The 25,201-nt window shown below is 36.9% G+C and overlaps 1 protein-coding gene and 2 non-coding genes across 6 annotated transcripts in view; 2 read left to right on the top strand and 1 right to left on the bottom strand.

Annotated features, from left to right (window-relative positions):
- PTPN4 (protein tyrosine phosphatase non-receptor type 4) overlaps positions 1–25,201 on the top strand; it is a 288,687-nt gene that overhangs the window by 134,403 nt on the left and 129,083 nt on the right. For 2 of the 4 annotated variants that reach the window (XM_045825866.1, XM_045825867.1), the window contains exons 4-8: positions 13,032–13,074; positions 13,173–13,251; positions 21,330–21,374; positions 21,636–21,688; positions 22,287–22,407. In XM_045825866.1, coding sequence (XP_045681822.1) covers positions 13,032–13,074; positions 13,173–13,251; positions 21,330–21,374; positions 21,636–21,688; positions 22,287–22,407 — 341 coding nt within the window. The remainder of the gene's footprint in view (positions 1–13,031; positions 13,075–13,172; positions 13,252–21,329; positions 21,375–21,635; positions 21,689–22,286; positions 22,408–25,201) is intronic. The other 2 variants (XM_045825869.1, XM_045825868.1) reach the window with 2 other exon arrangements.
- On the top strand, positions 6,655–6,760 carry LOC123810530. Its single transcript, XR_006784258.1, has one exon. It is a non-coding gene; the product is annotated as a U6 spliceosomal RNA (small nuclear RNA).
- On the bottom strand, positions 22,917–23,019 carry LOC123810533. The gene has a single exon (XR_006784260.1). It is a non-coding gene; the product is annotated as a U6 spliceosomal RNA (small nuclear RNA).

Genomic DNA, 25,201 nt, shown 5'->3' with positions numbered 1-25,201 from the left:
AGGAGTTAAAAAATATAATTGTTAATTTAAAAAAACTCACTGGTTAGGATAAATAAGAGTAGATGTGGTACTGGCTGTGTGGCTTTTGGTTGGAGCGTTGTCCTTTACACCAATGGTTGCAGGTTCGATTCCTGATGGGGGCATGTAGTGGATGTAGCCAATGTTTATCTCTTCCTCCTCCCTCTGCCTCCCACCCTCCCTGTCTCTCCCTCCTCTATCCCTCTCTCTGTCTCTGTTTCTCTCTCCTTCTCTCTTTCCTCTCCCTCCCTCCCTTTCTTCCTCTCCTTCCTCTCGCTAAAATCAATGAACATATTCTCAGGTGAGGATTAAAAAAAGAGAGTTGATGCTGTTGGAAAACCATGCTTTCAGCATTAATAGATGTAGTAAAAATAATAAAAATCATAGAAAACTTTAATAACACAAGTAACGAGTTTACTTGTTACAAGTAAGTGGAAGTTTGTATCTTTTGACTCTTTTTACTCATTTTGCCCATGCCCCACATCTCTGGCAACCACCAGACTTGTTCTCTGTATCCATGAGTTCAGTATTTTGGTTTGTCTTTTGTTTGTTTGTTTGTTTGTAGATTGTACATTTAAAGGAAATCATAATAGTTTTTGTCTTTCTGTGTCTGACTTATTTCACTTATTGTAATGCCCACTTGGTTCATCCAAGTCATCGCAAATGGTAAGGTTTCCTTCTACTTTTTAATGGCTGAATAATATTTTATTTTTAATATATACCAAACTTTCTTTATTCAGGCATTGATGATCACTTTGGTTCCTTCTGTATCTTTGCTATTGCAAATAATGCTTCATTGTATATGAGGGTGCCTGCATGTTTTCAAGTGGGTGTTTTTGTTTCCTTTGGATAAATATCAGAAGTGGTTGCTGGAGCATATGGTAATTCTATTTTAAATTTTTTGATGAACCTCCATACTGTTTTTAATAGTGACTGCATGAATTTACATTCCCACCAAAAGTGTACAAGGCTTCCCTTTTCTCCATGTTCTCACCAACATTTGTTATCCCTTGTTTCAGGCCAGTGTTTCCTCACTGATTTTCTATTTGGGTAATCTACCCATTGATGAAAGTGGCATATTAAAATACCCTATTATTATTGTCATGCCGTCTGTTTTTTTTTCCTTTAGGTTCTTTATCCTTGGCTTTATCTACTTAGGTGCATAAATATTTCACACATTTATATCCTCCTGTTGAATTTATGCCTTTGTCATTATATAATGACTTTCTTCATCTCCTATTACAGCCTTTGTCCCAAGATTTACTTTGTCTTATATAAGTATAGCCACCCAGCTTTGTTTCGGTTTCCATTTGCAAAGAATATCTTTTTCATCTCTTCACTTTCAGTCTGTACGTCCTGCATCTGAAGCGTGAGTCTCTTGTCAGTAGCATAAATAAGTCGTTTTTTTCTCCATTAAGCTATCCTGTGTGTTTTAAGAGTTTAGTCCATTTAGCATATAAAATAATTAATTATTGATAGGTATGTAATTATTACTACTTGTTCATTGTTTTCTTCCTCTGTGGTTTGATGATTTTCTGTAGTGGAATGCTCAGATTCATTTCTTCTTATCTTTTGTGTATCTACTGTAGGTTTTTGCTTTGTGGTTACCATAAAGCTTACGTTTTAAAAAAAATTTAGAAAAATTTTTATTGTTACTTTTTATCCTCATTTGAGAACATTTTTTAAAAGATTTTATTTATTTATTTTTAGAGAGAAGCACAGGGAGGGAGACAGAGGGGAAGAGATACATCAATGTGTGAGAGAAACATTGATAAATTGCCTTTTGCACACCCCAACCAGGGACCTGGCCCACAACCCAGGCATGCACCCTGACCTAGGAATCATACCAGTGACCTTCCAGTTTGCAGAATGACACCCAAACCACTGAGCCACACCAGTCAGGGCTTAAGGACATATTTTTTTTGTCTTTTGGAGAGGGAGGAGGAAGAGATGAAAGGAGAGAAAGAAACATTGATACATGAGAGAAGCATCAGTTGCTTGCCTTCTATATGCACCCAGACCAGATATGACACAGAGATGGGGGATTGTATGCATCTGGAACAGGGTTGCATGTGACAGTGCCTAAAACAGGAATCGAACCCACAACCTAGGTATGTGCCCTGACCAGGAATCAAACCCATAAACTTTTGGCTGTGGGACAATGCCCCAACCAAGTAGGACATACTGGCCAGGGGAACAACTTATATTTTTAACAGTCTATTTTAAGGTGGTAATAATAAGTTTGAATACATTTTAATCCTGTACATTTTTGCTTTTCCCTCACATTTTATGCTTTTTATGTCACAATTTACATCTTTTTAACTTGTGTATCTGTTAACAAATTATTGTGGTTATATTTATTTGTACTAGTCTTGTCTTTTTAATCTTCTGTCTTTTAATCTTCTTGTACTAGTTTGTCTTTTAACCTTATACTGGATGTATAAGTGATTAACCCACCACCTTGACAACATGAGATTATTCTGAATTTTATCTTATATTTATTTGTGTCAATGAGATTTATGTTTCCCTGTTAATGATTTCAGTTTCAGTTTTTAAAAGTCTAACATTTCTTGGAGGCCAGTCTGATGATGATGAACTCCTTACTTTTGTATGTCTAGAAAACTCTCTTAACTTCAGTTATGAGGACAAGTTTGCTGGATAGAGTATTCTGTCTTGGCACTTTTTTCTTTCAGCACTTTGAATTTATTGTACCATTCCCCTCTGGTCTCCAAAGTTTCTACTACAAAATTTGCTTATAGGCCTATAGGGGTTTTCTTTTTACATAACCAGTTGTTTTTTATTGGTTTGTTTTTTCGCTACTTTAAAGATTCTCCCCACATCTTTAACTTTTGACACTTTAATTTTAACATGTCTTAGTGAGTTCTCTTTGGATTCTTTGTCATTGGAACTCTGAGATTCTTATATCTGAATATCTGTTTCCTTGTCCAGGTTAGGGGAGTTTTCAGCCATTAGATCTTCAAAAAGATTTTCTGCTTCTTTCTTTTTTCTAAGTCTGGGACTCCTATCATATGAATTGTAGTTCACTTTGATGTTCCATAAGTCCTTTAAGCTATTTAACTCTTTTTCATTCTTTTTTAGTTTTATTGTTCTAATAGGGTGAATTTCACTGTCCTGTCTTCAAGTTCATTGATATATTTTCTTCTGCATCATTTGATTTGCTATTGAATCCCTCCATTGTATTTTTGAGTTATTGTATTCTTCAGTTTCGGGCTTGTATTTGGTACTTTGTAATATTTTCTATCTCATTGTTGAAATTCTTACCATGTTCATTTATTCTTCTCTAGAGGTCATTGAGCACCTTTAAGACTTATTTTGAACTTTTTATTAGGTAAATCACTTAATCTCCATTTCATTAAAGTCTTTGTATCATTCTTTTATTTGGAACATATTTCTGTTTCTTCATTTTCCTTGACTCTCTGTTAGTCTCTCTCTTTTTTAAAGATTTTATTTATTTTATTTTTAGAGAGAAGGGAGGAAGGGGGAACAAGAGGGAAAGAAATATTGGTATGTGAAAGAAACATTGACTGGTTGCTTCTTGCATGCCCCTAGCCAGGGTCCTGACCTGCATCCCAGGTGGCCTCACTGGGCATCAAACCAGCGATCCTTCAGTTTGTAGGCCAATGCGCAGTCCACTGAGTCACACCTGCTAAGTAAGGCTAGTTTCTGTGTATTAGATGAAACAGCCACTTCTCTCAGTCTTTAAAGAAATGAACCTTATCTTTTCAATCTTGCTCTAGGTCTTGGTTGTTTTTCAAACCTTGGTAATTGTTCAAGCAGCCTATTTTTTTTTTAGTGACTCAGTAGTTAAATGTGTGCTAACACCTGCCATTGTCATGAAGAAGAGGATTTCAGTTAGCACCTAGATTCAGGCTAATTGAAACCCAGACCTTTAGGAAGCAGCTTTTAAAGTCTGTAGATACACCTCTTCAAGGGGAAAATTAGGATACAGGCAATCCTCTTTGCTTCCTCTATGCCAAACCCTGGGGTGATAGGCAGTTAAGAACTTTTTTATTTTCTACTGTCTTATTGAACCCATGATCACAAATCCCACTGGTCACCAGAGCCAGGCTATTGAGGGCAGAGGTCACAAAAGTCAAGGCTCCACATCTGTATGCAAGCTCTTTTCTTAGAAACACCCCCAAGCCCAGCACAGTAGTAGTCACCTTCAGATCACATTGTTGCTCATACCAGGTGGTCCAGGAAGGGCACAGGCAGCAACTGAAATTGGCCTTCACTAGAGCCCTTCCCATGAGGCCACAGAGCCAATATACCTGGTGAGAAGCTTCAGACCACATCAGATGCCCGACCACCTGCAGAAATGACATATCTATAGGGCAAGTTTGGCAGCCAGCAGAGCCCCACTAAAGCAGTTCCTGCTCTGTGGCTTTAGCTCCTGCACTCCAGCTTCTCCTCTGTAGTCATAGGCAGTCCTAACAACTGATCAGCCTGAAGGTCAATCCCTCCCATTGACTTGCCAACAGCAATTAAGCCTGAACTACCAGAGGGCACATACAACTCACACAGGGATATACTTGGAGCACTCAGCTCAGGTGACAAGGAAGAGTGTGCCACCAGGCCCCACAGGACACTTACTACGTAAGGTTGGTTACTTTTCTAAGACCAGGAGACTTAGCACTTCTACCTAAAAGATGGAAACAAATAAAGGCAGACAGCCAAAATGGGGAGATGACAAAGCATGTCCCAAGGAAAGAATAGAACACAACTTCAGAAAAAGATATAAACAAAATGGAGACAATCTATCAGATGTGGAGTTCAAAATGCTCATTATAGGGAAGCACAATGAACTTAGGTGAAGAGTAGATGAACTCATTGAGAACTTAAGCAAAGAGGTAGGAAACATAAAAGTAGAGATAGAAAATGTTAAAAAGAACCAGGTAGAAATGAAGACTGTAATAACTGAAATGAAGAGTACATTAGAGTGAATCAAGGGTAGATGAAGCAGAGGATCCTAATCAGAGATTTGGAGGATAAAGAAGCAGAAAACATCCAATCAGAACAGCAAAAAGAAAAAGGAATCCGCCCCCCCCCCCCCAAATTAGGATAGTGTAAGAGGCCTCTCATACAACATCAAACATACCAACATTTGCATCATAGGGATAACAGAAGGAGAAGAGGGAGAACAAGGAATTGAAACCTACTTGAAGAAATAATGACAAAAAACTACTCTAACATGGAGAAGGAAACAGACATACAAGCGCAGAGTCCCAAACAATATGATCCCAAAGAGACCTACACCAAGACACATGATAATTGAAATGCTGAAGTTTCAAGACCAAGAGAGAATCTTAAAAGCAGCAAGAGAAAAGCAGTTAGTTATATACAAGGGAGTTCCCATACAACAGTAAGTTGATTTCTCAACAGAAACTTTGCAGTCCAGAAGGGATTGGCATGAAATATTCAAAATGATGAAAAACAAGGACCTACAACAAAGATTACCCAGAAAGGTTGTCATTTAGAATTGAAAGACAGAACTTCTCAGACAAGAAAAAGTTAAAGGAGTTCATCCCCACCAAACCAGTATAATAAGAAAAGTTAAAGGAATGTCTTTAAGAAGGAAAAAAAAGAGATAAAAAAATACGAATAATAAAATGGCAGTAAGTACATACCCATCAATAATTATGTTAAATATGAATAGATCCAGTGCTTCAGTCAAAGGATAGGGTGGGTGAATTTATCCATTCACCTATACATATACTGCATACAAGAGATGCATACAGACTGAAAGTCAAAGGATGGCAAAATATATTTAGGAAATTTTAAAAAGCTAGGATAGCAGAACTTAGATAAAATGGACTTTATAACAAGAGGCAGAGAAGAGACCCAACAATTCCATTTCTGGATATTATCCAAAGAAACCCAAAATACTAATCTCAAAAAACATATCGCTATGATAATTGAGCATTGTTTACTATAGCCATAATGTGGAAGCAGCCTAAGTTTCCATAGATGAACAAATGGATAAAGAGGAAGTGGTACATGTATACAGTGGAATATTACTTTGCCACAAAAAATGAAATTTTGCCATCTGCAACAGTATGGATAGACATAGAGGGTATCATGCTAAGTAAAATGGGTCAAAGACAAATGCCGTGTGATTTCACTTATATGTGAAATCTCAAACAAGAAAATGAAAATTCAGTTCTTCACAGAACATCTTGATCCTTGTCTGATGGGGGGGTTGGGTGGATGGGTGAGCAAGAAATAGAAATTAAGATTTGTAAATTGCCAGTTATAAAAACATTCACAGGGACGTAAGATACAGCATAGGGAATAGAGTCAATGTTGTAATAACTATGTATGATGTCAGATGGGCATTAGACTTGTGATCATATCATAAGTTACATAAATGTCTAATCACTATGTTGTACACCTTAAACTAATATCATGTCAAGTGTAATTAAAAAATAAAAATTTATTTAAAAATATAATAACATAAAATGATACTCCCTATATATAAATTACTTCTAATACAACACATTTTAAACCCATATTGCATTGTAAATAGTTAAAATCTTATCTCAAGATGTATCAGTAATTTAGTAGAAAAAATTTTCACACAGAAAATTATGGTATGTGACTAAATATAGGTAGTGAGTACTCACTCCAGCAGCATGTACAGTAAAATTGGAACAATACAGAGAAATTAGCATGGTGTCTGCACAAGGATGACACACAAATTCATGAAGCATCTCATGTTTAAAAAAATAATGAATAAATAAAGGTGGTGATATAATCTCAATACCCATTTGTATAAGAACAAAATTAGAAAGCTTATAGTACTTGTTTTCAAGATGTAACAAAAACTTACTGTAAGAAATTTCACTTCTAGATACATACCCAAGAGAACTGAAAACATCTACACACACAGATTAGAACTGAGATGTTCATAGCAGCATTATTCATAATAAAAAGTGGAGTCAGTGCACATATTCATCGACCAATGAATGGATTAACCAAAAGTGTATATTTATACAATGGAGTATTATTCAGCAATAAAAAGGCCATATTACTTTACACCTAGTAGGAGGGCTATAATAAAAAAGGCAGACAGGAACATGTATTGATGAAGATACAGAGAGATTAGAAATCTCATATTGTTGGAATGTAAAAAAGTTGCAGCCATTATGAAAGTAAATTGGCAATTCCTTCAAAATTTAAGTACAGTATTACCATTTACCAAATAATGTCAGTTATAGGTATATACCTGAGAGAACAGAAACACATATTTACACAAAAAATTTGTAAACAAATGTTTACAGCAGTATTATTATAATAGACAAAAGATAGAAGTAACCAAATGTCAACTATAAAAGTGTAATGAAGTACTGTTACATGCTACAATGTGGGTGAACCTTAAAAGCATTATACAGTAGTGGCCCCTTAATCCATAGTTTTGCTTTCTGCAGTTTCAGTTACCTACAGTCCTAAAATACTAAATGGAAAACTGTAGAAACAAACAATTCTTAAGTTTTAAGTTGCTCACCATTCTTAGTTGTATGATGAAATCTCATGCCATCCTCCCCAGGACATGAATCATGTCTTTGTCCAGCATATCCATGCTATATACACTACCTACCCATAAGTCCTTAATAGTTCCTCGTGGCTTGATTACTTATGATCACCTGAAGCCAGTGATCTTCCTCATATATCACCAGAAAGTCAGTAGTAGCCTAATGTTACATCACAATGCCTATATCATTTACCTCATTTCATCTCCTCATGTAGACATTGCATCATCTCACATGATAACCAGAAGTGTAAATATTGTACAATAAAATATTTTGAGACAGACCACATTTATATAACTTTCACTGCAGTATAGTGTTATAATTGTTTTATTTTATTATTGTTATTTGCTTACTGTGCCTAATTTATAAGTTAAACTTTATCATAGATATAGATAGATATAGATATAGAAATAGATACAGATGTAGATACAAAAGATCATAGGCATCCAGTTGGGTCTTGGACTATATCTGTGGATGGGTGGGGGAAGGCTACTGTATTAAGTAAAGAAGATAGGCAGATTACCTGTTGTATGATTGTATTCATATGAATGTCCAGAACAAATCTATACAGAGAGTAAGTAGATTAGTAATGGCTATATCCTGTGGGTAGTGCAATATTAGAACTGACTGCTAATAGAAAGAAATAGGATTTGGGGTGGGGTGTGATGCAAATATTCTGACATTATTTGGTGTTGATGGTTGTACAACATAGTGAATATACTAAAGTACACTGAAGTTTATACTCTAAAATGGTGAATTTTTATATCGTGTGAGATATATCAGTTAAAATGATACATAAAAATAATGTTGAGTCCATGATGATGCGCATTTTGTATTTTGATAAATACTACCAGGTTGTCCTACATTGAGGTGCTATAACTTATATTCTCACAAGTTATATATGAGTGCTGATTTCTTCACATTCTTGCCATTGTGGTATGTCATTAAAAGTTTTAATCTTAAGATGGAGGCATAGGTATATACACTATGCTTTCTTGCACAACCACAAGAAGGACAACAAATTTAAAAACAAAATACAACCAAAACTGCCAGAAAATCTAATTGTATGGAAGCCTGACGACCAAGGAGTTAAAGAAGAAACATTTATCCAGACCTGTAGGAGGGGCATAGATGGGCAGCTAAGCAGAGAAGACCCACAGCAAGGCGGCAGCTGGAAGACCAGGGCGGGCGAGGCAGCAGCTGGCAGAGCAGGAAGTCCCGCATTGGCATGAAGATAAACCTGGAGGAACAACTGGGGAGCAAGACAGACTGTGCAACCCAGGGTTCCAGCATAGGAAAATAAAGCCTCAAAACCTCTGACTGAAATACCTGTGGATGTTGCAGCAACAGGAGAAAGTCCCAGCCTCCCAGGAGAGTTCGTTGGAGAGTCCCAGAGGGTCCTAGAACATACACAAACCCACATACCCAGGAACCCGCACCAGAAGGGCCCAATTTGCTTGTGGGTAGTGGAGGAAGTGACTGAAAGCCAGTAAGAGCTGAGGAAACTGCACTGTTCCCTCTTGGAGCCCTCCCCCACATACATCATCACAACGCAGTGACATGGGTTGCCTCACCCTGGCAAATACCTAAGACTCTACAACTTATTACATAACAGGCCTGCCAAGACAAAAAAAAAAAGTGGCCCAATTTTGGGGGGGGGGGAAATACAGCTGAGCCATAAAGAGATAGCCAAACTATCTGATGCACAGTTCAAAACTGATAATCAGGATGCTCAGAGAACTGGTTGAATATGGTCACAAATTAGAGGAAAAAGTGAAGGCTATGAAAAGTGAAATGAAGGAAAATGTTCACAGGGAACCAACAGTGAAGGGAAGGAAACCAGGACTCAACAGTTTGGAGCAGAAGGAAGAAATAAACATTCAACCAGAACAGAATGAAGAAACAAGAATTCAAAAAAATGAGGAGAGGCTTAGGAACCTCAGTGACAACTTTGAACCTTCCAATATCTGAATTACAGGGATGCCAGAAGGAGAAGAGGAAGAGCAAGAAATTGAAAACTTATTTGAAAACATGATGAAAGAGAACTTCCCCAATCTGGCAAAGGAAATAGACTTCCGGGAAGTCCAGGAAGCTCAGAGAGTCCCAAAGAAGTTGGACCCAGGAAGCACACACTGAGGCACATCGTAATTACTTTACCCAAGATTAAAGATCAGGAGAGAATCTTAAAAGCAGCAAGAGAAAAGGAGACAGTTACCTACAAAGGAGTTCCCATAAGACTGTCAGTTGATTTCTCAGAAGAAACCTTGCAGGCAAGAATAAACTAGAAAGAAATTTTCCAAGTCATGAAAGGCAAGGACCTACATCCAAGATGGCTCTATCCAGCATCAGCGAAGCTATCATCAGGTAAAGTGCTTCCCAGATAAGATCAAGTTAAAGGAGTTCATATTCACCAAACCCTTATATGAAATGACAAAGCGGCTTACCGAAGAAAAAGAAGATAAAAAATATGAACAGTAAAATGACAACAGACTTAAAACTATCAACAACCGAACCTAAGAAAACAAAAACAAAACAAAGCTAACAACTAGAACAGGAACAGAGTCATAGAAATGGAGATCACATGGAGGGTTAGCAGTAGGAAGGGGGAGGGAGGCGATTGGGGTAAAAGGTACGGGGAATAAGAAGCATAAAGGGTCTATAAAGTAGACAGGTGGAAGTAAAGAAAATTACTGCAAATAGAGAAGCCAAAGAATTTATACGTACGACCCATGGGCATGAACTAAAGGAGGGGAGTGGTGGGAGTGAAGGTTCAGGGCAGAGTGGAATAAGCAGGGGGAATAGGACAACTGTAATAGCATAATCAATAAAATGTATTAAAAATAATAAAAAGTAAAAGTTTTAATCTTTGTCAGTGTTATTGTTGAATGATGATAACCTAATGAAGACTATTTCTCTAATTATGATTAAGATTGAATATCTTTTCATATACTAGAATGCTATTTATAGTTCTTATAAACTTTCTATTTTCTATTTTTATCTTATCGTATGTTTTTCTATTAAAGTTGATCTTCTCTTACTGATTTGTAGACCTGCTTTATATGTTTTCCTTTTCCCTACTTTGTTTTTCTTTTGACATAATGATGTGTTCTTACTGTGAACAGGATCTTGACTCACTAGTAGTGCTCATTATAGTATTGTTCCATTTTCTTGTTTTAAGCCTAGAAAGATCCTAAGTCCTGTCTCAATGACATCATTGATGAGGTCTCTTAAATTTTCCAGTGCTTATCGTTGTATTTATCCTCAACTATGTCAGATTAACACATCTATTTGTATATGTCGATGTATTTGTATCTCTGATATTAGAATATTTTTAAGGGGAACTCAGTGAGGAAAGAAGGCTTTGGATAGATTGACCAATCCCAAATTTTTATTTTGGACAAGCATTAAAATAAAAGTAATTTATGACTCTTAGTCTAAAATGTGAAATACGAAGTCACCAGATTAATAAATAGATGGGTAGGAAGGTGGATAAATGTGTGGTTGTGTAGGGGAAACAAGTTTATTAAATAGGAGTGATAATGGGCCTATTTTTGCCACAGAAACACCCCATCCCCCCTTGACTGTTGAGTTATTCAGCAGGTGTAATCAGTTCTTCACAAAATATTTTTAATAGATATTATATGTCACGTCCTGTGCTAGGTGCTGGCTGTTCAGCTTTGAATGAATTAGATTTTATCCCTTACCTCATAGAATCCATAGTCTAAATGAAAGAAATGGGTGATAAAAAGGAAAAAAAACATATTATAATGAAGAAAAAGTGTTAGATGAGAGAATTTAATGTCCTATGCCTGGAAAATAACTAAGTAAATAGGAGCTTTGTGACATACTTTTGATAGTGTAGTTAGTGAAGACCTCTCTGAGGAGGTAACATTTAAGCCGAGATACAGGTAATAAAAGGAGTCAGCCATGGTGCCGCTGGAGAAGGACATTCTATGTATTACGGAAATGTGGAATTGAAGGCCCTAAGATGGCATCATTGAATAACAGAAAGGAGGCATTTATGGCTAGAACTCAATAAATTGGGGTAGAAGAGGTAAGAAGAGATCATGTTAAGGACTTTAGACCTTGCGCTGATAAATTATCAGGAGATACTAAACAAAGGAGTGAAGTTATGTTTTAAAAGAATACTCCAGCTTGTAGATAGAGGAGGTAGAAGGTGGTAAGGAAAGTAATTAAGAGGCTGTGGCCAGAGCCAAACCAGAAATAAGGATGGTGGCAGACTAAGTGGAGAAGAATCATTAAATTCTAGGTATAGTTTGAAGGTAGAATCAAATGGATTTGAAATATTGGATGTTAGGAGTAGTGAAAAGGAAAGATACATGGATTACTCCCAACATAAAATCTGTTTATGTGTTCTTCATGGAATCAAGTATGGGGTGTAAGGATTATAAATAATGATATATAAGCTTATATTTGTGTAGTGCTTTGAAAATCTATAATTTGTCACATCTATAACCTCATTTTGAGTTCCTTAATTTTTTAAATTCAAACATGTTAGTAATTGAAATATTTTCTGAATTCAGTTAACTTTTTTTCTAAAATAGAGCCTAACTGGCATTCAGAAGTGTTGAGGCTACTTAAAATTCTCACATACAAAAAGCAGTCCTGCTCAAAACTAAACATTGTCTCTTAAAAAACTAGTGCGATTTTCTTTTGGGGGAATAGTTTATTTACTTTTTAAGAAATAGGGTAGAAGTTAAAAATTGTTTTTTAAATTTATTTATTTTTTAGAGAGCGAGGGTGAAGGGGGAAGAGAGAAACATCAATTTGTTGTACTTACGCATTTATTGGTTGATTTTTTTTTCAAGATCTTATTTATTTTTAGATAGAGGGAAAGGGAAGGAGAAAGAGAGGTAGAGAAATATTGACTCGTTGCCTCTCATACTCACCCCAGTGGGGTGACTGGGCCTGTAACCCAGGGATGTGCCCTGACCAGGAATCAAATCCATAACTTTCGTGTACGGGATGATGCTCTGATCAACTGGGCTACCTGGCCAAGACTAAAACATTTCTCTTAAGAGTAGATTTTCCTGATGTACACATTTTGTTTGAATGAAAGCGTAAGGCCAAGCATAGTTTTATGAGATAAGAGGATTTTAATTTGCCAGACTGTTACATAATATAGTTAAATTAATGGAAATCACATTAGATTACAGTAATTATTAAGCATTTTTACTTTTGGAATAGAGGTTATTGCACACTATATAATTTGATGTGAAATTACAATAAAAATCTTAAAGCCACCACAAGTACATTCAGTACTTTCTAACATAATTGTGTTATATTTGATATCAAAACCTATAAGCTAATGATTTTTTCCTACCTAGGCCTTTTAAAAAAGGCAGTTTTTATCATTAGTCTTCAACTGGAACAGATTTGCATGAATCTGTATATTAGTTCTCCAAGAAAAAATGAAATCAGCCTCATTTTTTTATTTTTCAGAGGTGGCTGGATCCAAACAAACCAATAAGGAAGCAACTAAAGAGTGAGCATACATATTTACTTGATGTTTTGCAAATATACTTTATAAAGATAAAGGGTTAATATAATCTGATTAATTAGAACTGCTTTTATTAATTCTAGGAGGATCTCCTTACAATTTGAACTTTAGAGTCAAGTTTTTTGTAAGTGACCCCAACAAGTTACAAGAAGAATATACAAGGTAAGTTTATAGAGTATATTTTTCTTGAAAATATTGTCAAAATTATTGTGAAATTTTGTAATTAATTAGGCAAAAGTAGATTGCCATGCCATAATTCTGAGTTTATCAGCAGTACACTGATAGGTTATAGGTTATAGATGTTCAAAGAAAACAGTTTCCTTCTGTCTTGGATGTGCTTCCATCTGGGACTGCTTTAGGAGATTGGGACCCCAGGGCTACCCCATCCAGCCACAAGCAGCCTCCTGGGCTACATAAATACTAAAATTTTCTACATGTGAAAAATGATTAAGCAGCCTTGCTGTAACTAATTGAAGTAATCAGATGATGTGGCAGTTTAAGTAGTGCTACAGAGTGAGAACTGTGCCTGCCTTTTTTCCCCATGAAAAACCATAATCTATATATGGTTGACTCTTGAAAAATATGGAGGTTAGGGACATTGACCACCTTTGCAGTAGAAATCTGCGTATAACAGGTTGGCCCTCTGCATTAGCTGATTCCCAAGTGTAGACTGAAAATACAAGAATGGCCAAGATGAGCATTTTGATAGTGTGTGAAAGTCAGGTGAACTGTTTAAGGTGAACTTCTAGTGGAAGTAGTGGAAATAATCCGTGTGGTAACTGTTGGTATTAAAATAACCTGAATAGTAATAATGTGTTGCTTGAAAGACATAATTAGGAATTCATTAACAAAATAAAAGACAATGGATATTAGCATATTATACCTTCTGTAAAAGTATCAGATATAAGAATATAGGTCAATGACTACATTGAGAATTATTCTAAAAGATAGCCAAATTTAAAATCTGTACCTAAAGCTACCTCTAGATAGGCTTTTAGATGTTAATTTATTGGTTATCCTTTAGAACACTGTGGTGAAGTAGAAAAACAGAAGAATAAATTAAAGATACTTCCCTGTACCTGCCAATCCCCCAGGTATCTGTGCAGTAGGGTTTTCAGTAGACCAAGTAAGAAAAATTAGATTGACATCCTTTAGAGTCCTTTTCTGTTTTTGTGTTGGGGGGTGTGTGTGGGGGCAGGGGTGGTCCTTTGAGTACATGGTTCCTGGATTAGGTAGTCCTAATGTTTGAAACTAATAATATCCAAGTTAATTTATCTTGAAGAGCAAAATTGTGTTATATGAATGCCTTTTAGTTTAATACTGTAGCTCTTAGTCAGGTTTTGTTGTTGTTAATTTAAAAACAAGATTTTTAGTATAGTAAAACCTAATTTTGGCCCTGGCCACTGTGGCTCAGTTGGTTGGAGCATTGTACCCATTACCAAAATATTGCAGGTTTGTAATGCAGGAATGCAGACTGGGGAGTTAGTTGTACTTACATTCGTGATATTCTGAAAAACCACCCAGAGAACTAGCAAATACAGAAATGCTGTGGACATGCCATTTATTACTCATGTTACAGGGAAGTGCACTGATGGTGGTGTGTCAGACGAGAAAGACCACACCCAACCTCCAGCCTTGGTGCTACTTGGTTTAGGGAGGAAGTAGTGACAGGGGGGAAAGAGCTGTAGTAGTGTGTAAAAATGCTACAGGGTTATGATAAACACAGAGGCTTTGAGAAGGTTGGGACTCCAGATACAGACTGTTTTCCTCCCTCCTTCATGGCTGTTGACCAGGCAGCTACCTGTTCTCTGAGGTCACGGAGGGGCCATATGTCTTGAGCTACCCCAACAGCGTTCAATTCCCAGTCAGGGCACGTTACCTGGGCTTTGGGTTCTATTTCCAGGTCTGGACACATACAGGAGGCAACCAATTATTCTTTCTCTTTGTTCCCTTTCTCTCTCTCTCTCTCTCAAAGCAATGAAAAAATGTCCTTGGGTAAGGATTTAAAAAAAAACAACTAATTTTGGATGAACGTCAAGGAAACTAGTCTGAATTAATGAAGATTGTGAATTATAAAACATTTTTTTCTTTTTTTAATGTATTTTATTGATTATGCTATCACAGTTGTCCCATTTCCCCCATTCTCTCCCCTCCACTCTGTACCCCCTCTCCCACCCATGTTCCCCCACTTTAGTTCATGTCCATGTGTCATACTTATGAGTTCTTTAGCTTCTACATTTCCCGTACTATTCTTGCCCTCCCCCTATCTAATTTTCAATCTACATTCTATGCTACTTATTCTCTATACCTTTTCCCCCTCTCTCCTCCTCCCACGCCCCTGCTGCTAGCCCTCCATGTGCCCTCCATTTCTGTGGTTCTGTTCCTGTTCTAGTTGTTTGCTTAGTTTCTTTTGGTTTTGCTTTAGGTGTGGTTGTTAATAATTGTGAGTTTGCTGTCCTTTTACTATACATGTCTTTTCTTTATCTTCTTTTCTTAGATAAGTCCCTTTAGCGTTTCATAAAATAAGGGCTTGGTGATGATGAACTCCTTTAACTGGACCTTATCTGAAAAGCACTTTATCTTCCCTTCCATTCTAAATGAGAGCTTTGCTGGATAGAGCAATCTGGGATGTAGTTCCTTGTCTTTCATGACTTGGAATATTTCTTTCCAGCCCCTTCTTGCCTGTAAGGTCTCTTTGGAGAAATCAGCTGACAGTCTGATGGGAACTCCTTTGTAGGTTACTGTCCCCTTATCTCTTGCTGCCTCTAGGATTCTCTCCTTCGTTTTTACCTTGGCTAATGTAATTATGATGTGCCTTAGTGTGTTTCTTCTTGGGTCCAACTTCTTTGGGGCTCTCTGAGCTTCTTGGATTTCTTGGAAGACTGTTCCCTTTGCCAGATTGGGGAAGTTCTCCTTTATTATTTGTTCAAATACGTGCTCAATCTGTTGCTTTTCTCCTTCCGATTCTGGTACTCCTATAATTCGAATGTTGGAACGTTTAAAGGTGTCCTGGATGCTCTTAAGCTTTTCCTCGATTTTTTGAATTCTTATTTCATCATGCTTTCCTGCTTGGTTGATTCTATCTTCCTTCTGGTGCACTGTATTGTTTTGAGACTCAGATTCCTTCCTTTCACTATTGGCTCTCCTCCGCCTATCTTCCTGCATCTCTTTTATGGTAACCTGCATCCTTTCATCTAAATTGCACCCAAAATCAACCAATTCCGTGAGCTTTCTGATCACCAGTGTTTTGAACTGTGCATCTGATAGATTGGCTATTTCTTAGTCGCGCAAAAGGATGAGTCCTGGGGGACTGATCTGTTCTGTTGGAAACATGTCTTAAGTCTTTTCCTGTCTCTCCTTTTTTTTTTCAGTCTGGTCGCTCTTGTTACGGTGGCGGGGGGGAGCCTTAGGTGTTCACCTGGGCTGGGCACCCCTGTCGCTAGATTGTGACGTTATATGTGGGGGCGGGGGTGGGAGCGGGAGGGAACAATGGCGGTAGTTCTGTTCTCCTGGGCTCAGACCCTTCTTTGGGTTCCTGGGCTGCGAGCTCTGCCCTGCTCCACAATCGCTGCCTCACTGGGTCCGCCAGCCGCAGCTTGTGTACTCAGGGATCACCGCTGCGTTCTGCGCCCCGGATGGCTGTCAGCCAATTTCGCGCCAAATTTTCCCTGATCTCCGCGCGCCGCCCACCCGCGCCAGCCCCACACCCGCCCAGCTCGTCGTCTCCTACCAGTCTGGATGTACGGGTCTACTTCAACTTCTTGGCTGTCCTCCATTCAGATAAATCCTCTATCAGTTCTGAGTGATATTCTGTTTGTAAATTATTGTTGTTCTAATCTTGTTAGTGCAAGGAGGTACGGTGCTTCCACCTATTCCTCCATCTTGCCGGAAGTATAAAACATTTTTAATGCGTTTTATTATTTCCTGGTACATATAACTTTAAATCAAGTAGCAAAGTATTCTATAATGTTTTAGTAATCAAATTTTAGATGTATAATATATGTTTGTAATTAAGGGATCAATAAATTTAAATTGGATTTCTAATGTATTGAATACTTATGAAAATTTTGTTAGCAGAAGCAGTTAAAATATTGCCAATTGTAGACATATTCATAATTTACTTCACTAAAAAACTTGTCTTTGAATTTCTTAATGGAACTTGAATGTGTTGATTTTTTTTACCATATGTTGAAAACATAATCAAGGAATAAATGTGTCTCACTGATACTTAAGTAGAAATGTCTTCTGAAAGTAGAAGAAAGTAAAATCAAGTTTGATAGTAACTGAGGAATTAATTTATACTCATTCCATCAGTCTAGAAAATTATTCTTGTTTCCATCAGAATAATGGATTATTCAAAAATCCTTTATAATGGATTTATAATCTTGTCATTGAAACTATTTGGTAAAGTGAGATAAGTGGCTAGTTTAACTTTATTACCATAGTATATATTGTACATCAGTGATTCTCTACTGATTACAAATCAGAATACTTAATGGTAGTTCTTGCCTTGGCCACACCCCTAGATACTCTGATTTAATAAGCCTCAGATGGGACCTGTGCATAAGCATTACAAGCACCCCAGTGATTCCAGGTTTAAGAATTACTCCTTTAAAAAGTTAGTGCTTAGATGACTTTAATGTGATGGTCCTGATTAATAATAAGACACCCTTAGCCACAGTGCTTAAGGCAAGGACCAATATAAACCCCATAAACAGGAAATCTGCTACACCTCCTTACCTTGAAGTTCCATTTTAGGTGAGTGGTGAAAAAGAATGAACCTATAGAGATTCCAGATTAAATGTCATTTAGTGTCCTGGATGCTGTGGCTCAGTAGATTGAGCACTGGCCTGTGCCAGTGAGATTCCCACTAAGGCCACATGCCTGGGTTTCAGGCCAGGTCCCCATCTGGGGGCATGTGAGGGCAACTGATCACTGTTTCTCTTGCACATCAGTGTTTCCTCTTTCTTCCTCCCTTCCCGTCTGACCCTCCCAAGTATAATTTTTTAATCTTTTAAAAAAGAAGTAAATGTCATTTAGTATTGCTTGCATCATTGGAATTTGAGTTTTCTCAGAAATTATGAGAATAAAAAGGACATTATTTTCATATCTTTTCAGTGTTTAGTTTATGGTATTAGTTATTGTCAGGATTAGAAAAGTTTTGTTTATAATTATAAAACTAAGTAGGCTAGATAGAAAATGTTGTCAAGATTGAATAATAATAATTTGTATAATATGTATTAAGCCTCAGGGACTCTATTAAATATATGAAGCCAGGATATTGGTATCAGCTTTTAAAAAAAAATTCTAATCAATATCTGATTCCCAAAAAACCTTAATTATATTCTTTGGTCATTTGAATTGTCATGGAGCTCTTAAATGACTTTAATCAAAAAAACAACTAAGGACTTCCAGCCAACATGGACGTGTAGGTAGACACACTGTGCCTCCTCACACAACCAAAAGGACAACAACAATTTAACAACAAGAAACAACCAGAACTGAGACAAAATCAAACTGTATGGAAGTACAACAACCAAGGAGTTAAAGGAGACAACATTCATCCAGAGACCGGTAGCAGGGGCGAAGTGTGGCATCTGGAGCAGAGAGGACTCCCAGCAAGGTGGTGGCTGGTGGACCCAGTGAGGCAGAGGATCATGGAACAGGACGAACAAAGCTGTAGCTGCCTTGACCGGCAAGGCAGTAGCTGGCAGACTGGGCAGTCCCACATTCATGCAGATAAACCAGGTGAAACAAAGGGGGAGTGGGATGGACTGCACAACCCAGGGCCCCTGCTCGGGGAAATAAAGCCTCAAACCACTGATTGAAAACAGCTTTGGGGGTTGAGGCAGCAGCAGCAGAAAGTCCCAGCCTCACAGGAAAGTAGTTGGAGTGACCCACAGGGTCCTAGAATGTACACAAGCCCACCTACACCAGAATCAGCACCAGAAGGGCCCAATTTGCTTGGGGGAGGCAGGGGAAGTGACTGAAGTCTGACAGAGAGCAGAGCAAGCACCATGGGTTCCCTCTCGGACACCTTTCCCACGTACAACATCACAAACCAACAACTGGGTTACCCTGCCCTGGTGAACACCTAAGGCTCCACCCCTTGCTATGTAACAAGCGGATCAAGACAAAAAAAAAATGGCCCAAACAAAAAAAAAACATGAAAGCTCCAGAAAAAATACAACTAGGTGACAAAGAGATGGCCAGCCTATCAGATACACAGTTCAAAACACTGGGAATCAGGATGCTCACAGATTGGTTGAATTTGGTCACAAATTAGATGAAAAATGAAGGCTATGCTAAGTGAAATAAAGGAAAATGCACAGGGAACCAATAGTGATGGGAAGGAAACTGGGACTCAAATCAGTGGAATGGGTCAGAAGAAAGAAAGAAAGAAACATCCAATCAGAAAAGAATGAAGAAACAAGAATTCAAAAAAATGAGGAGAGGCTTAGGAACCTCCAGGATATCTTCAAATGTTCCAACATCCAAATTATAGGGGTACCAGAAGGAGGAAGAGGAAGTGCAAGAAATTGAAAACTTATTTGAGCAAATAATGAAGGAGAATTCCCCCAATCTGTCAAAGAAAATAGACTTCCAGGAAGTCCAGGAAGCTCAGAGTCCCAAAAAAGTTGGACCCAAAGAGGAATACACTAAGGCATATCATAGTTACAATACTCAAGATTAAAATTAAGGAGAGAATCCTAGAAGCAGCAAGAGATAAGGAGATAATTACCTACAAGGGAGTTTCCATCAGATTGTCAGCTGATTTCTCCAAAGAAATCTTACAGGCAAGAAGGGGCTGGAAACAAGTATTCCAAGTCATGAAAGGCAAGGACCTACATCCAAGATTGCCCTGTCTAGCAAAGCTTTCATTTAGAATGGAAGGAAGATAAAAAGTGCTTCTTAGATAAGGTCAAGTTAAAGGAGGTCATCACCACGAAACCATTACTATATGAAATGTTAAAGGGATTTATCTAAGAAAAAGAAGATAAAAAACATGTACAGTAAAATGACAGCAACCTCACAATTATTAACAACCACACCTAAAACCAAAACAAAAAGAAACTAAGCAAACAACTAGAACAGGAACAGAACCACAGAAATGAAGATCGCATGGAGAGTTATCAACAGGGGAGTGGGAGAAGGAGACAGGGAGAAAAGGTATAGAGAATAAGTAGCATAGATGGTAGGTAGAAAATAGACGGCGGGGGGAGGGTAAGAATAGTGTAGGAAAAGTAGAAGCCAAACAACTTAGAAGTATGACACATGGACATGAACTAAAGGAGGGGAATGTGGGTGGGAGATGGTGTGGAGGATGAAGGGGAGTGAAGGGGGGAAAATGGGACAACTAACAGCATAATCAAAATATATTTAAAAGATTAAAAAATAAAATATTTAATGATTTTTGTCTCTTGAACTACGTATACTTTCTTTAGTCGGTGGAAATAAAAGTCTGTAAATTCCCTATTTAAACATGTAAAGCCACAAATTTTGGTGTTCTGTAAACATGCAGCGCAGTTGATTTTACTCTAGGTTGGATACATTTATGAGGGAATGACTTCACCCACTAGCCAGGGACAGGAAAATGCCATCTTGTAAGTAACCTCAGGATTCTTGTTATAGATTACTCTTATATTTGTTGATTTTGAAGGAAATTGGGTACTTGATAATTCTAATAATAGTAGAGTAATAGTAAGGAAGGGAACTTACATGTTTGTTTTTTGCTGATGAACAAGAACTTTAACTCAAATGAAAATGGAAAGGTTCTTTTCTACAATTAGTAGTTTCTTGCAGTCTAATAAGATAATCAACACATAGTCCTGTCCTTGCAGTTCACCTTCTATATTAGCAGAAATAATGGTTTTCTTCAACTGGTCTGCTGTGTCTCTTCACTGTGCTTCCCAGGCTTATTACTTTCTGCATACACCAATTCTTAACGTATTTCTCTCTAATCTTCTCCCTCAATTGTGTAACTCTTAAGAAACTTGAGGAATTTTATAATGCATCTAGTGGAAACAGGATATTTGCAATATGAAATTTCATTTATCAACAAAATTTAAAACTTGGATTCATAAATTTATGAAAGCTTATTTTAAAATCTTTTCATGTTTTAATATGTATATTATAGGAGCAAATACTTAAATATTTCAGTTTTGTTCATTTAAGTACACAGTTTTTAGTCTCTAGATGTTATAATTATAGTAAATGCTAACTATCTTTTCTTTTTTAAGGTACCAGTATTTTTTGCAAATTAAACAAGATATACTTACTGGAAGGTGGGCTATTTTAAATTCTTAGTAATGGGGTTTAAAAATACTTTTAATTCTGTGTTATTTAAGTAATTCATGATCTTTGAAAAAATCTATAGAAAAATGGTTACATAAAACATGAATTCTTTTCATCAAATAAATTTATAACTTAATAGTTAAAATATAAGTCATGGAAATTTGAAGTATGAATAGTATAATATAAATTATAGTGCTTTTGAAATTATTGTGTTTAAATTTGGGGTATGTATTTCTGTTTTGTTTTGTTAGATTGCCCTGTCCTTATAATACTGCTGCCCTTTTGGCTTCATTTGCTGTTCAGTGTAAGTATCAGCCCACGTCTTTTTTTAAGATCTTGTTTAATTTTAGAGAACGGGGGAGGGGTGGAGAAAGAGGGAGAGAAACATGGATGTGAGAGGGAAACATCAATCAGTTGCCTCTCATACGCGTCCCAACAGGGTACCAAACCCACAACCTAAGCATGTGCCCTGACCTCAGGAATCAAACCAGCAAACTTTAGCTTTGTGGAATGATGCCCAACCAACTGAGCCATACTGGTCAGGACAGTATCAGCCAAGTTTTGAGGCAAATAACATGTGTAATTGCATTATCTATGTTGATAATATATTGCCTTTAATAAATAAGTCCTTTAGAAATAAGTTATTATACAGAAGAAAGTTGTTGCCAAGGAAATGTAATGAAACATCCAATTAGTTAGCAATTTGATTCCAGAAGAAAAATTCTAAAGTTGTTTGAGATCTAGAAGAATGTTATGTGCATTGTTATAACTTGTTTAAGTGGTAACAATAGAAACATAAATATTTACTTCCAGAAATATAATGAAATTCATGACATTGCTGATTTGGCTGTAGAAATTTTAAAAATGTGTATTAAAGTGAATATTTTTCTTTAATTTATTAGCTGAACTTGGAGACTTCAGTCAGTCAGAAAATTTGCCAGGCTACCTCTCAGATTATTCTTTCATTCCTAATCAACCTCAAGATTTTGAAAACGAAATTGCAAAATTACATCAGCAACATACGTAAGGGTTTATTTACTTTTCTGCTTATTTGGTAAACTAAATTGCATCTTTTCTAGAGAAATGTTTTAAATTATTTCTGTTGTGATTGTTGTATTTATTTAATGTAGAACAGTTGGTGTTATAAAATAATATGATATGATTGGTATAAAGAAATGTAGATAATCTATATAAAAGATATGTTTTCATTTCTATGAAGAACTAGAAAGCTATATATAACAGACATTTTTTCACTATTATATCTAGTTGCCAATTTCATTGTATAAAGTTTTTGGGTTTTTTTGTTACTCAGTTACAGTTGTCCCACCTTTTTCCCCTGTTGCTCTTCCCTGCCCCATCCCTCCACCCCACACTCCACAGTCAATCTTCCCCCACCCATTGTCCATGGCCATGAGTCCTGTATTTGTGTTCCTTGACTTGCCCCTTAAACTTTTTTAATCTGTGTAAAGTGTGTGTGTATGCCCTCGTGTGTGTGTAAAGGGTTTTCTGTTTTTCATTTTTTTAATCACCTTCAAAATATGAAATGCTTCAAGAATTTGTGTGTCATCCTTGCTTGGGGATCATGCTACTCTTCTATTGTTCTAATTTTAGTATATGTGCTGCCAAAGTGAGCACTGTAAAGGGTTTTTTAAATATAAAGTTGCCAGGAATATATATGTAAAGCTTTGTTATTATGTAAAGTTGCCAGGAATTTTAGAATATTAACATGTTACAGTCTATGTAGCAATTTTTTCTCAGGTTTTATCTGTGTGAAAGAAATCATTTTTGTTTAGTGATGAGCCAAGAGGAGAAAGGAACTTTATGTAAAACTAAATTGATAAAAACTAATTCTTTATTTTCATTGTCTCTGGTTATATTTTGCTTGCTTGTTTGATTGTTGATTAGGTTCTACTTACGGGCGAGATTATGTAGTATTTGTCTTTTACCACCTGGCTTATTTCATGTAGCATAATGCTCTCCAGTTTCATCCATGTTGTTGCAAAGGGTAGGAGCTCCTTCTTTCTTTCTGCTGCATAGTATTCCATTATGTAAATGTACCGTAGTTTTTTGATCCATTCATTTACTGATAGGTACTTCGGATGCTTCCAGCACTTGGCTATTGTAAATTGTACTGCTATGAACATTGGGGTGCATAGGTTCTTTGGAATTGGTGTTTCAGGATTCTTAGAGTATAATCCCAGCAGTGGAATTGCCTGGTCAAAAGGCAGTTCCATTTTCAGTTTTCTGAGGAAATTCCATACTGTTTTCCACAGTGGCTGCACCATTCTGCATTCCCACTAACAGTGCACTAGTGTTCCCTTTTCTGCACAAACCTCTCTAGCATTTGCTTGTTGGTTATGATTGGCCATTCTGACTGGTATAAAGTGGTATATCATTGTAGTTTTAATTTGCATCTCTCTGATGGCTAGTGATGCTGACCATCTTTTCATATGTTTCTCGGCCCTCTATATGTCATTCTTGTAGAAATGTCTGTTAATGTCTGTTTGCCCATTTTGTAATTGGAATGTTCATCTTCCTGGAGTGGAGTCGTGTGCATTCTTTATATATTTTGGAGATCTAATCCTTCTCCGAGGTATGATTTGCAAATATATTTTTCATACGGTTGGTTCCCTTTGCATTTTGCTAATGTTTTCTTTAGTCTGGCAGAAGCTTTTTATTTTGATGAAGTCCCATTTGATTATTTTTTCTTTACATGTCTTGCTCTGAGGGACATATCAGTGAAAACATTGCTGCATGGAATATCTGAGCCAGAGGGGAGGTGGGAGAGGATAATGGGGGGAAAAACGGGAAGGGTTTTCAGGAACATATGTAATAAAGGACACTTGGACAAAGCCAAAGCAGGGCAGGCTCGAGGGGGCGAGGTGGGGATGGCTGGAGTGGGGAGGAGTGGTGGGAGGTAAACAATTTAAAAAGTAGTCCTTTAAAGATAATAGCAGTTTTTCTCTCATTACAGTATGCGACTTTGATGTATTGTGAGACTGATTTTCTGTTACATATTTTTTTCCAAACAGACATCCGTTGTTTTGAATAGAAGGAAATATTGTTTTTTTGGGTCAGAGTTCAGTTCTGCTTTAACATACCATTCAAAATATTCATGTAGGAACTAAGGCAGTTGCATATTCTCTAAGAGTGTGAACTTGAGCCAGACTGTCTGAATTGAAATTCTGGTAAGGTCACTTACTATCTTATAACCTTGGCCAGATTTATCTATGTTTCTGCTGCTCTGATTTCTTATATGTAAATAGGTAGTAAGAAAAATTACCGACCTCTGGAGTTACTGTAAGGATTTTTACAAATAAAGTATTCAGAACTGTGCCTAGCATATGGTAAGCACTGAAGAAATATTAGCTCTTACTATTAAAGAAACTTGCCTTCACTTGGTAATGGCCCATGTATCTAAAACAGGTTAGTAAACTATAGACGTTGTCTATTTTTATATGGCTCATGGAATAAGAATGGTTTTTAAGGTTTAAATGGTTGGAAAAAATAAACAAAGAATAACATTTTTGTGGCACATGAAGTTTTTAGAAATTCCAATTTCTGTGTTCATAAATGAACACTTACTGGAATACAGGTTCCCTCATTTGTCTGTGGTTGCTTTCACATAATAGCAGAGTGAAGTAGTGCCACATAGACCATGTGACCTGAAAGCATAAAGTGTTGACTGTCTTGCGCTGTCTAGTAAGAATTTCTGACCCCTGACCTAGAATAAGAATAATGGATGAGAATTTTAGACTTCTGGCCAAGATGGAGACATAAGTAGATGCACTGTGCCTTTTTGTACATCCAAAATAAG

Source organism: Phyllostomus hastatus, unplaced genomic scaffold, assembly GCF_019186645.2.
Source record: "Phyllostomus hastatus isolate PE091 unplaced genomic scaffold, TTU_PhHast_1.1 phas_scaffold_60, whole genome shotgun sequence".
Lineage (NCBI taxonomy): Eukaryota > Metazoa > Chordata > Mammalia > Chiroptera > Phyllostomidae > Phyllostomus > Phyllostomus hastatus.
The sequence above is the reverse complement of the archived record's forward strand: the minus strand, read 5'-3'. Positions and strand labels throughout refer to the sequence as shown.